Source organism: Rhinolophus hipposideros (assembly GCF_964194185.1).
Source record: "Rhinolophus hipposideros genome assembly, chromosome: 6".
NCBI classification, from domain to species: domain Eukaryota; kingdom Metazoa; phylum Chordata; class Mammalia; order Chiroptera; family Rhinolophidae; genus Rhinolophus; species Rhinolophus hipposideros.
The window spans coordinates 94,232,649-94,246,749 of record NC_138052.1 but is presented as its reverse complement, the minus strand read 5'-3'; the positions used below and the strand labels follow the sequence as shown (position 1 = coordinate 94,246,749).

Genomic DNA, 14,101 nt, shown 5'->3' with positions numbered 1-14,101 from the left:
TCTGTTCTTCTACGGAATGTATCAATTCTAGCTCCTAACCTTTCTTTATACATGACTTTAGTTCACTCTGTTCTACTGATTTCTGTGCTCCCTGGTTATCTCTCAGTGCTATGCATATCCTAGGAAATCTCCTAGAAAAAAAAACAAACATCAGAAAAATAGGTAAAGTCTCATCATATTTGATCTAAGTGGCATTTTATTTTATAGCTTGTGTTGTTTAAAGCTAGAACCTCAAGATTTAAGACCAAGATATAAACTTTAAGTTGCACTGCCTACCAGGAACGAGTGCTGAGTCCTCCCTGAAGTTCAGTCTATGATTTTGGAAGGAATTTAGTAACTTTGGCCCCAGGCCAGTGAATGTGCCATCTCTCTCAGACTACTCAATTTTGGACAGTGACATCATTGAGAGACTTCTGTTTTTTAAACATTTCATATATTAAGGGAAATGTTAGAGATAACTCTGTCTGAAACGCAAGCAATGCTAAGAGCTTGAACAGGAAGGACATAGCTAATGAGAGTCTAGGAAATGAGATAATCTCTTTTATAGAATCATCTGATATTGAGGAAACAAGGAATTTACAAAGGAGGGGATGCAATGAAATTAACCAATGAGTGGAGCCATCCTTTGGGATCAGTAACCTTTAGACCTGGACCTAACAACAAAGCTGTGGTAGATGCAAGCATTAAGGCTGATCTATCCAGGAGTTTGTTTTCTTCTAAGAATAGGTTTTGGTTTTCTTTCTCCCAGACTCAGAATGCTATATCCTAAATTATGAAGTGAAACAGTCAAGGTTGGAGCCACCATTCACGTATGTTAGAAACTATCTACTTTTATGTTACATGACTGAAGACACAGAAACCCCACAAATCCCTAAATCTAGCTCTTATTGCCACATCCTAGTAAATCAGAGAGACCCATTTCATGTGTCAAGAATGCAAGAAGGGGTAGTTGCCAGAATAATGACCCAGCCTCCTTATTTCAAAAGCCTAGCATCCAATATAGAAATCAAACTTGTAGTTGTCAAAACTCATCAAATTGTATAACTTCAAATTTCTGCATTTTACTACATTTAAATTATACCTCAATAAAAAAATACTATAAAAAAAGGAAGAAAAAGAGAAAGGAAATAAAAAGTACATTATCAGGTTCTGTGGCGAAATAAAACTAAATAATTTATATCTGTTGTCCTTAACAAGGTCAAAAGCAGGAAACAATAAGCAAACTTATTTTAAAAATGCTGAACTAACTGAACAGACTCCATTTCCCTCGGATCATTAAAGGGAGGGACTTCTTCAATAAGTAACGGCATCCCACATGCTTGATACCATTAAGAAAATTGAGAATTCTTGGAGTGATGAACTAGGGCTATTTTTTTTTTGTCTTTTCTTAATTTTTTTCCATTATTTTTCAAATAATCTATAAAACAGTTTAACTTTATCATCAATGTGAAAGTACTGCCCACTCATCATAGCAAGCAAGAATTTAGCTCTTTGGGTTTTAGGCATTTCATGGTGGGGGGAAAGGGTACCAGATCCATTTATTTAAAATCCAGGCTGAAAAATAAACCAACAAAAAGTTCTTGTCCCTCTGGAGATTTCAGTATATTTATTTGAAAACCAGGTTCTGTGAAAGAGCGCACCAAGAGTCATACATCTTCTCTCCAACCAGACGTGAGGACAGGGTTCTTCAGGCCAGCGCAAAGGCAGCGATACATGCAGTGACGAGCAGGTGTCAGCGCGAGCTTCCTCCCAGGCATTTCCAAGGAGCCTGGGCAGTCTTCTTCAGCTGGGCGATGAGGCCCTGGGGAAGATAGGGTCACTCTTTATTTTCAAAACAGTTTTATGTTATCTTTTAGACTACTAGCTGTTGAAGTCTAAAAGTAGCCCCTAACCCTGCCTATACGTCCTAATATGCCAGTTTGTGCCTACATTACAGTTTTCAAACTTCTGTTGTTCTGAATATTTTATCCTTTTGAAAACCAACACGGATCCAATTGCCTTCTGAAAACTTCTAAGCCACCTTTAAAGACCTCATTGGGGGTTTTCAGGAGGGTGCTGTGAAAGGCTGACTGGCTGACGTGAGGCAGCTCTGCAGGGTAGTGCTCATGGTAGGAATACTGACCGCTGGGTGCTGTCTGGATAAAGCTTAGGAAACCATCAAGGGCTGAAAGAGAATGTTCAAGGGCAAGTCTAGACAGCAGTGAAGGTAGTATAAATCTCCCTCTCCAAGGTTCAAACTGTCTCTTAGAGGCTTGAATATAGTATTTTCCTACTAACGGCAGAGTTTCTGCCATAATACATACCTGACATTTCTGTAAAAGCTTTCATTAATTGCTAGTCAGTGTATAATACCCATAGTGCTAGATTTGGAACCCGACATTTGCAACCTGACATGTATTTTCTTTTGTCATAATGTAATAAACGGTACTGTTCTTATTTTCTTGAGAGTTGAATAAGTTCATATTTGTCTGACAATGTTATTTATATTATGGTGGAATTAGACAATCTTGATTACACATTTTACATGCATCTTCAAATATGTGATGGCTGTTCAAAAAAAATGGGGGAAATAAGAATGAGAATTTCATGAAATTAGATTATTCCAATCTTTTGCATTTAAAGACCCCCTTTCAACATTGTTAGAATAGTAGCATAATAATAATCTTTTTCAACTGGATAAAGCTTTGTGTTATAGTCTAACTGACCCCAAAATACATTAGATGTTCAATAGCTTCACTGACTAAATAAATGTTGTGGCTTTTAGTGCCAAACGTACTGGCAAAGAAAAGGGAGAGAGAGAAGAATCAGTGAGAAGTACAGACCTCTGCTTCTCAAACTGTAATCTACGGACCAGTGCTGGCCCACAAACTGTAGCTGACCCACAACTAGGAGCTTACATCAAAATGTAAATCAACTCCATTGTTGAGCCAACTATTGGCAGTTCAGCCGACTTCTTTTGAGACTTTCTCAGTAAAAGAAGTATTGAGCAAATTCATATTCTGAAGCAAGCTCTCTCCTTCCTCATGGATCTACGGAAACACTCTGCAGAGCAGCCGCTTTGAATTGCACTGTTCGTACACTATAGGTAGTGAGCCAATGAAGAAAGAAAAGGAGTTGGAAGAAGAGGTCAAAAAGGGGGGAAGTTTTATATTGTGTAGGTAAAGAGGGATTAAGCACAGAAGAAAGGGAAGAAGTGGGACAATGCGCTTGCACAAAACCACCGTGTAAAATGTTTGCACACACACCTCTGGGCCTTAATCATCAATGTACTCAAACGGTTCTGGGGGTTCTGGCTCTTGTTCTTCTTCCTCGATTTTCGGGCCATGGGCTGCCACAGGTTCCACGAGCTCTTCCATGTCTTCACTGGTATCCTTCAGAATGATGATGCCTCCAATGGACAGCTGTCAACACAGAGCAGGGAATAAAAAGGCACAAGCTGCACTCACATTCCAGACTGCTCCAGAATCCAGAGTGAATTTGTTAAATGAGTAAATGGTACTTCAAGACCACCTGAATGTTTTGGAGGCAAAGAACTGGGCTAAAACTACACTTTACTAAGTGCGAGCCAGGAAACCTGGGCATTCATGCTTGTGTGATGCTACACTGGTGACTTAACCAGACTGTTCAACTGGAAGAAGGGGCTGAGATCTTCCTGTTCTATTCCTTCAGGTTGTCTGAGGCCTGAATGAGGAAAGCAATGGCCGTGTGTACTACACGGGACAGAGAAAACTGTAATCTATAAGGAGTATCTGCAAGCTTAACCCAGGCGCTCTGTCTGGATGACACATCCCATTTAAGAAGAGTATTTCCCAGTACTAGCCTCAGTCTGAGTGCAAGGAGAATGTTTACTGTCCAAATATGGTATTCTAATACCACATTCTAGTACCGCACCTTGCTACTCAATAACATCATTATCACCTGGGAGCTTGTTAGAATGCAGAAAACTTGGCCCTACCTTAGATCTACAGAATCTGCATTTTAACAAGATCTCCATCCAGGTGACTTGTGAGCACACTGAAGTTTGAGAAGTACACTAGTCTAATAGACACCTTATTATTTGTGAGAAAACCATCATTTTTGACACAAAAGACAATCTACAAACAAATATATGGTGATGGAAGGAGAACTGACTCTGGGTGGTGAACACACAATGGGATTTATAGATGATGTAATATAGAATTGTACACCTAAAATCTATGTAATTTTACTAACAACTGACACCCCAATAAACTTTAATTAAAAAAGACAATCTACAAATGAAAAGCCAATTTTTCTCCAGCAATTTCAGAATGACAGAATAACATAAATACAACAGATACCTGTCTTCCACTTTAATCTACAAATCCTTGTGATGAAAGACAATGAAGAAATAGCAATTCTATTAAGCCCTCTCCCAAACTTATTAGAAGAAGGTAAATTCAAACAGCAAACTGTTCACCCATCTCTGGTGTGCTAATCTTATTCTGTTTGCTTGCCTGTGTCAAAGGAAATGGAAAGCTGCTCTCTGTAATTAAATCAGTCAACAGTGGCAGGGCACATCTGGAAAAAATGTATTTCTACCAAAGCACATTACTGGGAAGGAAAAGAAGCACAAGAACATTAGTTAAATGATTTACATATGTGTAAGCATCTCTGCAGTTCAATCTAATCTGATTTTTTATGCATCAGAACTCTGCCCTGCCACGCTATAAAACTGGTGCACCTTCATGAATTTCTAAACGATTTCCCTTCTCTCAACAGCCACATTTCTGTACTCATTACTCTAGAACTCTTTTCCTTAAAAAGTTTGCTCTTCTTGAAGTGGGGCCATTTTATGAATGGACCCTGCCTTTACTACCAACATTCACCCAACAACAATCAGAGTACATGGCCACTGTCCTAATCCTCCATGGCCTAGAAGTTTACTCGAATCTTGTAAAGGACCAAATGCAAATTTGGTTTCTACTAAATAGAAGAAATTACCCATGTTTACAAAAGGAGTTCTTACTTTTTGGAAACACATGGCTCCAGATTATAACTACAATATCATGTGTAAATGGAATGAAATAATCCAACTCAAGTCCTACAATATAATCAACATATGGAAAGAGCTTTTTATAGCTGCATGGTTTAGGCTTATTAATGCTTTACATGTTAGTGAAAAAGTTCATATTCTCTAAACAGAGGATAAGATACGCATATATGACATTGTTTTCCGAGAAGGCTAGTGACAACTGAAGACACAGGCAATAGAACCTTTCCTGTTGCCAAGCACTCCACACTCTAAGACATCTTTTAAGATGTACAGGAAGCACAGTAGGAATGCTATCCATTTTCAAAACTGGTTGCCTTTTTCAAATGCAGTGTCTGAGGAAGGGTCTCAAGACCCTGCCATTGAAGGTATGGGAGTGAGTGAGAGGGCACCTCTTTCTTCGTTGTATATACACAGAGGCAGTCTTGTCTTTTCCTTTTCTTTCTTTGAGATATAATTCACATAACAAATTCTTTTAAAGTATACAATTCAGTAGTTTTTACTATATTCACAAAGCTGTCAACCACTTCCACTATCTAATTCAAGAACACATTCATTAATCTAAAAGAAACCCTGTACCATTAGTAGTCACTCTCTATTTCTCCCTACTCCCAGCCCCTGGAAACCACTAATGTAACTTCTGTTTCTACGGATGTGCCTTTTCCTGGACATTTCATGTAAATGGAATCATGCAATATGTGGACTTTTGTGTCTGGCTTATATCACATCTTGTTTATCCATTCACTTCTTGATGGACTTTTGAGTTATTTCTACTTTTTGGCTATTATTTAGAAAGCTGGTATGAACGTTAGTGTGCATGTATTTGTGTGGACACAGTTTTCATTCTCTTGGGAGTGGAACTGCTGGGTTATATGGTAAGTCTACATTTAACTTTTTGAAGAATTGCCAACTGGCTTCCACAGAATCTGAAATAGTTTATATTCCCACCAGTGCTTTATGAAGATTCCAATTTCTCCACATACTTGCTAACTTTAACCTACAAATCTATTGCCCTTCTTTTTTATTATAACCATTCTAGTGGGTATGATGTGGTATCTCCTTGTGGTTTTGATTTACATTTCCCTACTGACTACTGATGTGGCACATCTTTTTATGGATTACTGGCTACTTGTATATATTCATTCTTTGGAGAAATGTCTATTAAAATTCGTTGTCCATTTTAAAAATAGGTTGTCTTCTTATTGTTGAGTTGGAAGAGATTTTTAAATGTATTCAGGATACAAGTCTCTTATCAGATATATGATTTGAAAATATTTTCTCCTATTCTGTGGATTATCTTTTTAACTTTCTTGCTAGTATGTGTCTTTTGCAACACAAAAGTTTTTTTTTTTAAATAAAGTCGAATTTATTGTTTTTTTGGTTGCTTGTGCCTTAGATGTCATATATAAGAAAACATCACCTAATCCAAGGTCATAAAAATTTACATGTATGTTTTCATCTATGGATTTTATAGTTTTAGTTCTTATATTTAAGTCTTTGATCATTTTCAGTTAATTTTTTTTTTTAATTTTATTGGAGAATATTGAGGAACAGTGTATTTCTCCAGGACCCACCAGCTCCAAGTCGTTTTCCTTCAATCTAGTTGTGAAGGGCGCAGCTCAGCTCCAAGTCTAGTTGCTGTTTTCAATTTTTAGTTGCAGGGGGTGCAGTCCACCATCCCATGCAGGAATTGAACCAGCAAACTTGTTGAGAGCTCACGCTCTAACCAACTGAGCCATCCAGCTGCCCCTCCGGAAGCTTGGCGGCAGCTCTTTGTCTTTACTCTAGTTGTGGAGGGTGCAGCACACTGGCCCAGGTGGGAATCGAACCCACAACCCTGTTGTTCAGAGCTCATGCTCTAACCAACTGAGCCATCCGGCTGCCCTTCAGTTAATTTTTATAAATGATATGAGGTAGGGGTTCAACTTAATTCTCTTGCAGGTGAATATCCAGTACTATTTCTTGAAAAGACTTATTCTTTCCTCATTGAATGGTCTTAGCATCCTTGTCAAAAATCAACTGACTATAAATGTATGGGTTTATTTCTGGACTCTCAACTTAATTCCACTGATCTATATGTGTAAACTTATCCCAATACCACACAGTCTTGATTATTGTAGCTCTGTAGTAAGTTTTGAAATTGGGAAGTGTGATTCTTCCAATTTTATTCTTTTTTAAGACTGTTTTGGTTATTCTGGGTACCCGGCATTTCCATATGAATTTGAAGATCAGCCTGCCAATTTCTGTAAAGTCAGCTGGGATTTTGATAAGGATTGTGTTGAATCTGTAGATCAAACTGGAGAGTACTGCTATCGTAATAATATTAAGTCTTCCAATCCATGAACATTGATTATTGGTCTGTAGTTTTCTTTTCTTGTAGGTCTTTGTCTGGTTTTACTATCAGGGTAATACTGGCCTCACAGAATGAATCAGGCAGTGTTCCCTCCTCTTCCATTTTTCAGAAGTTTGCAAAGGATTGGTATTAATTTTTTAAAAATGTTTTAAAGAATTAACCAGTGAAATCATCTGGTTCTGGGCTTTTTGGGTAGTTTTCTGATTATTAATTCAATCTCTTTACTTACTATAGGTCTATTCAGATTTTCTATTTCTTCGAGTTAGTTATAGTAGTTTGTGTTTTTTCCAGGAATTTGTCCATTTCATCTAAATTACTTAATTTGTTGACATACAGTAATTCATAGTGTTCTCTTATAATCCTTTTTATTTCTGTAAGGTTGGTAGTAATGACCCTCTTTGCTTCCTGATTTTAATAATTTAAGTCCCCCCCTTTTTGATTAAACAGAAAGGCTTACTCGTATTTATTTGCCATATATAGTAAGAATAACTATAACAATGACCAACATTTATTGTATGTTGTGTGCCAGACATGGCTCTAGATGCTTGTATGAATTACTAATTTTATCTTTATAAGCCTGATAAAGACAGTATCTATAATAAAGATATAGATATAATAATAACAATGATTATCATTAACTCATTTTATAGATGAAGAAATAAAAGCATGGAGAAATGAATTTGCCAGCAATCTAAGACTAATACAATTTTTTAAATCTTTCATTTCTTTTAATAAATAGACTTTATTTTTTAGAGCCATTTTAGATTCACAGCAAAACGGAGTGGAAAGTATAGAGATTTCCCATCTAGCCCTGGCCCCACTCATGTATAGCACCCCCTATCAGAGTGTGCACTTATTTGCTATAATCGATGAACCTACATTGACACAGCATTATCACTCGAAGTCCATAGTTTACATTATGGTTTACTCTTGGTGCTATATATTCTATGAGTTTGGACAAATGTATAATGACTTTATCTATTATTATAGTATCATAAAGAGTAGTTTCACTTCCCTAAAAATCCTGTGCTCCACCTATTCATCCCGTCCTGACTCTATCTTCTCTCCTTTGTTCTTGCTCAATCTAGGTAAAAGTTTGTCAATTTTGTTAATTTTTTAAGGAACTAACTTTTGGCTTTCTTGATTTTCTCTGTTTTCCTATTTCTCTATGTCATAACTATGCTGTATTATGAACTTCTATGGCATAAGCCTCTGGCAGATGAAGGATATTTGAAGCACTACATAAAGAAAAGAGAAGCTCCCCCATATCTATATGGAATGGAAGGAAATGTTCTCTCTTTTGCTAAGAGATTTATTAGTATGAAAGAGCTTTCTCCAATGCTTTGGAGATTTATCCTTTTCTACCAATATTCCATTGTTCTACGGGGTTAATATCCCTTGGGTATATAGGTAAGGGCCATAGGTCACTTACTGGTTTGAAAGGCTGGTATCTACAGGTCTCTGGCATGGTCAGAACCTTAAGCTGGGCAGGCATAACTCGGGCTGGGTTATCCAATAACTGGAAGTTTGGCTCAGGTTCTTTTTTCTTCTCTTTTTCTTCCTTTTTCTCTGCCTCATCCTAGAAAATATTTAAAAAATTGCCCAAAAAATGTTCACTTCTATTCCACATCACTGAATAATGTTTGATAAGTTTACCGAGCAACTATTAGGTAGAAAAGGTACTTAGGATTAGATACAATGGAGGGACAATTAAAGTAATATGAGAATCAGAGGAGGGAGAGTATTACTCTGCTTGGGGGTGAGAATGGATATTTAACTTGGTTTAATAGGAAGAGAAGGTTTTCACACCAGCAGAGATCAGGGAAAAAGGGATCTATTAAAGCAAATGACCCATTTCAGTTGTCATTTCCTCCAAGAACTCTTTCCTGATTTGTACGATGAAATGTTCTTTTCTTCCCCTGAATGAATATAATTTCTTAAGTCTCTTCCAATTAAAATGTGATGAGTCTCTATGATTGGAACAGAATAATTATTTAAAGGGAGCCAAGAGCAAGGTATAATAATGTTCAGCTAAGGAAGAATGTAGACCATGACAGAGATAGATAAATCAACCCACATAACCACCAAGTTATACCCACCACTTCCATTTTTTCCTCCTCTTTCTTTTCTTTTTCTTTTTCTTTCTTTTTCGCCTTGGCAGTAATAGATAACACAGCTGTGGAAACCTAAAGGAAATGAACAGTGTAAATCATTGTAATCCCTCATCTATATAAAAATGTACTAGCCCAAAGAGAACTCAGTCCCACATTACTATTCTATTTCCTGGAAGTAAGTATCATAAAAAACAAAGTAATCGAGGAATAAATGGAAAAGCAAGAAGGACATTTATTCATATAATTACTATGGTCATCAGGTGAAGCTTGTGTCCAATATAACTCTTATTTTTTATTTATTTTTTTACCTGAAGCTTACGTTGGATGTGGTTTGCTATCATGAGCTTCTGAGATGGAGAGCTGGGTGCTGTACCCTTTTATATTTTACAGGGAAAACACTAGAAAACATAAAAATTTTTTTCTACACCTGGTCGTAAAGATACTCTCACTGGACTAGATGCCCAGGAAATACACAGTGGGTGAATGATTAGTCTGGAATTATCCTCCTTGATGGGCTTCATTGAAACCAAAGATGAAACCGGGACTCTGAAAAGCTGAGCAGTATTGGTATAAACTGACTTTGTTTCAGACCCAAAAGGGGAGAGTGTGAAACACAGCTGATGAAACAAGATGTTGTCATCAAAGGATATTCATTACCCATCACCCTCAAATTAGGTCAATTATACAATTATCCCTACTTACACACAAATTTACAGCAAATAATCAACAACTGGCTAATATGCAACATTATCTTGAGAAAAAGAACCACTTTCCTAAATATAAGGTATCATGAAAGGTAATTTTACTAAAAAAACTTTAGGGATAAATTCAGCTCTCTAATCCACCATAGTCTGATTTAACACATATCAATGAGTGTCCTCACACACTGTTGGTAGGAGTATAAATGGGTTATATCCATTTTGAAGGGAAATTTAGTTAATACCTATGAAAAGAAATAATGTGCATTGCTTTTGATCAAGCAATTCCACATCTAAGATACTAACCTATAGATATATTTGTACTAGTGCACAAATACATGTGTATAAAGACTCTAATTCAAGTTTCATTTGTAACAGTGACAAATCAGAAATAACTTTAAATATCTGTCAGATAAGGAACTGGTAAGAAAAATGATATATACGTAAAGGGACTGCCTTGCAGCTTTGGAAAAAAACAAGATCCATATACACTGAAAGATTTAAAGACAAATTATTTAAATGAAAACAATAAGATGCAGAATAGTATGTAGAGAATAATTCTATTTGTGGTATAAAAAGTATTGATAGGTGCAGAGAAAACATTTGAAGGGATTCACAAATTGTGATTCCTGCAACATGGGACTTGAATGACCAGGAGAGAAAGAGGGCTCTTACTTCACATTTTTGTATAATGTTAGATTGTACCATAACAAGTATTACTTTAAAAGTGTCTAATTTAAAATATAAAAATATGTAAAACAAACTCAAGTGAAACACGAAGCAATTCCTATATTTAAGTACAAATAGTGCTCAAAGAAACAAAGAACCTACCTTTTCCTTCTCTTTTTCTTTTGGTACTTCCAGAGGGGCAGGATATGCAAATGTAGATGGTTTACAGTTCGATTTATACTGAACTTTCGGCATCTGAAGACATAAAAGAATTACCCCCTCCATTAAAACAATCAAAATCAAGATTTAAGTATGATATACTAATAACAAACATACAAATGCAAAGTTTCAATCCAGGCAAAATGTTCAATTACAGTGCTATGCAATTTATGTTATCATTCCTCCCTTAAAGGCATCTGTCTTCTTTCAGTGAGTTAGTTTTGTGGAGCTTTGCAGAACTACCTGGAGTTCCCTATACTTTCCTGAAGCTCTGTGCCTTTGAACAGACATCCCTTTATCTCATCTTTACTGACCATGCATCTGCTTCAGTGGGTTAAGTCCCACTCATGGTACTTATCAGATCAACTGTACCTCCTTTTAAAGTGTTACATGATTATCTAGGCTGCACAACTAGTGTCCACATTCCTTCCTTGTACCACACTAACAACCTGTATAAGTTTGTATACAGTTTCTATGCCATATAATCATACTGTACAAGATTCTAACATGAGCCTAATGGAAAGAAAAGTCAGCTTCACCTCACTTATTGACCAGGTTTAAAGTACTCCAGTCTGAATTTTTCTGTTTACCTAGTTTGCATTGGTAAAGAGTGGTAATAAGCATCATATATACTAGTACAAGAAATCTTGACTTTCCATCCCTTTCATTGTGAAGAACAGAAACAGAGGTCATAAAATTGTGTGCCAGAGGAGTATGTCCCTAAAGATTATACGGGATGTTTAGCCACAATATCAAAAGTTAGGGGTTGGGGGGGCGGCCGGATGGCTCAGTTGGTTAGAGTGCGAGCTCTCAACAACAAAGTTGCTGGTTCAATTCCCACATGGGATGGTGGGCTGTGCCACCTGTAACTAAGATTGAAAATGGCAACTAGACTTGGAGCTGAGCGGCGCCCTCCACAACTAGATTGAAGGACAACAACTTGGAGCTGATGGGCCCTGGAGAAACACACTGTTTCCCAATATTCCCCAATAAAATAAAATAAAAAAAGGGTTATGGGTTGGGAAACCAAAAATTCTTGTTTTGAGAGATAAAACTGCTCAATATTTTCACATGTGAGTAGTTTAATACTGAAAGACTGACAGGATAATTTGCTGTACTGCTATACTGAAAAGAATCAATTTAATGAAATACTCAATCTTTATCAACCATTTTTTTCGGCCTAAAATTTTTCCACTCTGAGAGCTTAGAACATTTTAACAACAGTGATGACCAGATGTAGGAGTTACTTAAGGTTAGAAAGGCCTCTGAGAAGATGGAAGAGCAAGGTGAGTGAATCATTGGGCCACAGAACTGAGAAAGACCTAAGCACAAACCCCATCAAAAAAGGATGGAGTGATGAGAGGGGATGTATCACCTTAAGTCCTTGACTTAAGTGACTAGTTTCCTCCTGTCAGATTCCCTGGCTCCTTGCTGTTGGTCTTGTTTTCTGCCACTACCAAAGGGACATCCTCATTTTTCCCTTTAGTAATAATCCTTCTTCCATCAAATATTCTAGCACCAAATAACTCTGAAACATGTCCCTGTCTCAAACCTTCATTCCTTAGTTTTAAGATTTCGTTTAGGTCCTCTTTCTTCCTTGCCCAGATTATTGCAATGCCATTGTAATGGATTTCCATTGATACCAGAATGATGTTTCTAGAATGCAAACTTTAGTGTTATTTATCTGCATGAAATTTGTCCACAGCTCCCACAGATTTTTAGTGTTAATAAAGTTCATCAGGGTGATCTATAAAGCTTTTTCATATATATATATATACACACATACACATACATATATGTATACACACATATATGTATATATGTATATATATAATACATATATATATTTTAAAATGGTTTATCGTTTAGTTATATGACCCATTTCCTAATGTTTTGGTACACTGAATTTCCGCCCCCCCTTCCGCCTCTGCCCCTCGCCCACTCCCGTTCAAGCCTTTGTTTCTCAGTCTAGTTGTGTAGGATGCAGCTCCCTGGCCCACGCTGGTGTTTTGAGCCTTGCGCTCCCCACCCCCGCCTGAGGCAGTCGGTCGGCCAGTCGTCGGTCAGCCGCTCACAGCAGCTCACGCCAGCCGCTCACAGCGGCACATGGTAGCCCGCGGCAGCTAACGCTGGCTGTCAGCCACTCACACTGGCCACTGGCCGCTCATGGCAGCACATGGTAGCCCACGGCTGCTCACAGCAGCCCACGGCTGCTCACGGCAGCGCAGCTCCAGGGAGAGCTGTTGTTCACAATCTTAACCGTAGAGGGCGCAGCTCACTGGCTCACGTGAGAATCGAACCAGAGACCTACGCATTAGGAGCATGGTGCTCCAACCACCTGAGCCACCGGGCTGGCCCACTTTTCCATATTTTTGTGTTTTGTCCCCTCTCTCACCATTCCCTCTCAATTGATTTACCCAAGGTTACAAAGTTAGTAAGGAGGCTTGATTCTCAACAATTTCAACACATTCCACTCAACATGGTGATGACTTAATTTAAAGGGGAAATACTTTATTGATGAGATGCCACCTCATCTTTAAAATTTCATGAAAATCTTCATGAGTGGGTGGTGAATAGATTACGGTGAAGAACATACACTATAAAACGGAGGTCTCACAAACATACCTTTAAGTCCTTGTTAAGGCCAATGACACAGGTCGGGGTATAAGCCAATGACAGGAAGTGTGAAAGAGGAAACCAGAACCAGAACTGGGTAAAGACGAGGACACCAACCACAGAAGGCATATGAGTGTGCCCAGTCCTGGACTGCAAGGAAATTGTGACATTATGACCACCTGTAGAAGAAGAGAAACCATGAACATGAATCCAGGAAATCAATAATAAGGATTTTTAAGTACTGCACTAGGGAAACATTTGTGATTATTGTAAGAGTACAGTTCATAGAATCTAATATGGTGTTGCTGTAATTAGTCAGCCAGTGAGCAATCTTGAGTCTCCAAAACCGGAAGTACTGTATTTTAACTGGACTCAGGGTAAATCTAGGTCTGCTTTCTATACAGGAAGGCAGTTTTCAAAA

The 14,101-nt window shown here is 37.7% G+C and overlaps 1 protein-coding gene across 1 annotated transcript in view; it reads right to left on the bottom strand.

Moving 5' to 3' along the window:
* Positions 1-1,583: 1,583 nt before the first annotated feature.
* PSMD1 (proteasome 26S subunit, non-ATPase 1) overlaps positions 1,584-14,101 on the bottom strand; it is a 92,123-nt gene continuing 79,605 nt past the window's right edge. The window contains exons 20-25 of the mRNA XM_081051253.1: positions 13,690-13,859; positions 11,008-11,100; positions 9,464-9,550; positions 8,797-8,943; positions 3,246-3,401; positions 1,584-1,801 (exon numbers count right to left, since the gene is read on the bottom strand). Coding sequence (XP_080907379.1) covers positions 3,255-3,401; positions 8,797-8,943; positions 9,464-9,550; positions 11,008-11,100; positions 13,690-13,859 — 644 coding nt within the window. The 3' untranslated portion in view covers positions 1,584-1,801; positions 3,246-3,254. The remainder of the gene's footprint in view (positions 1,802-3,245; positions 3,402-8,796; positions 8,944-9,463; positions 9,551-11,007; positions 11,101-13,689; positions 13,860-14,101) is intronic.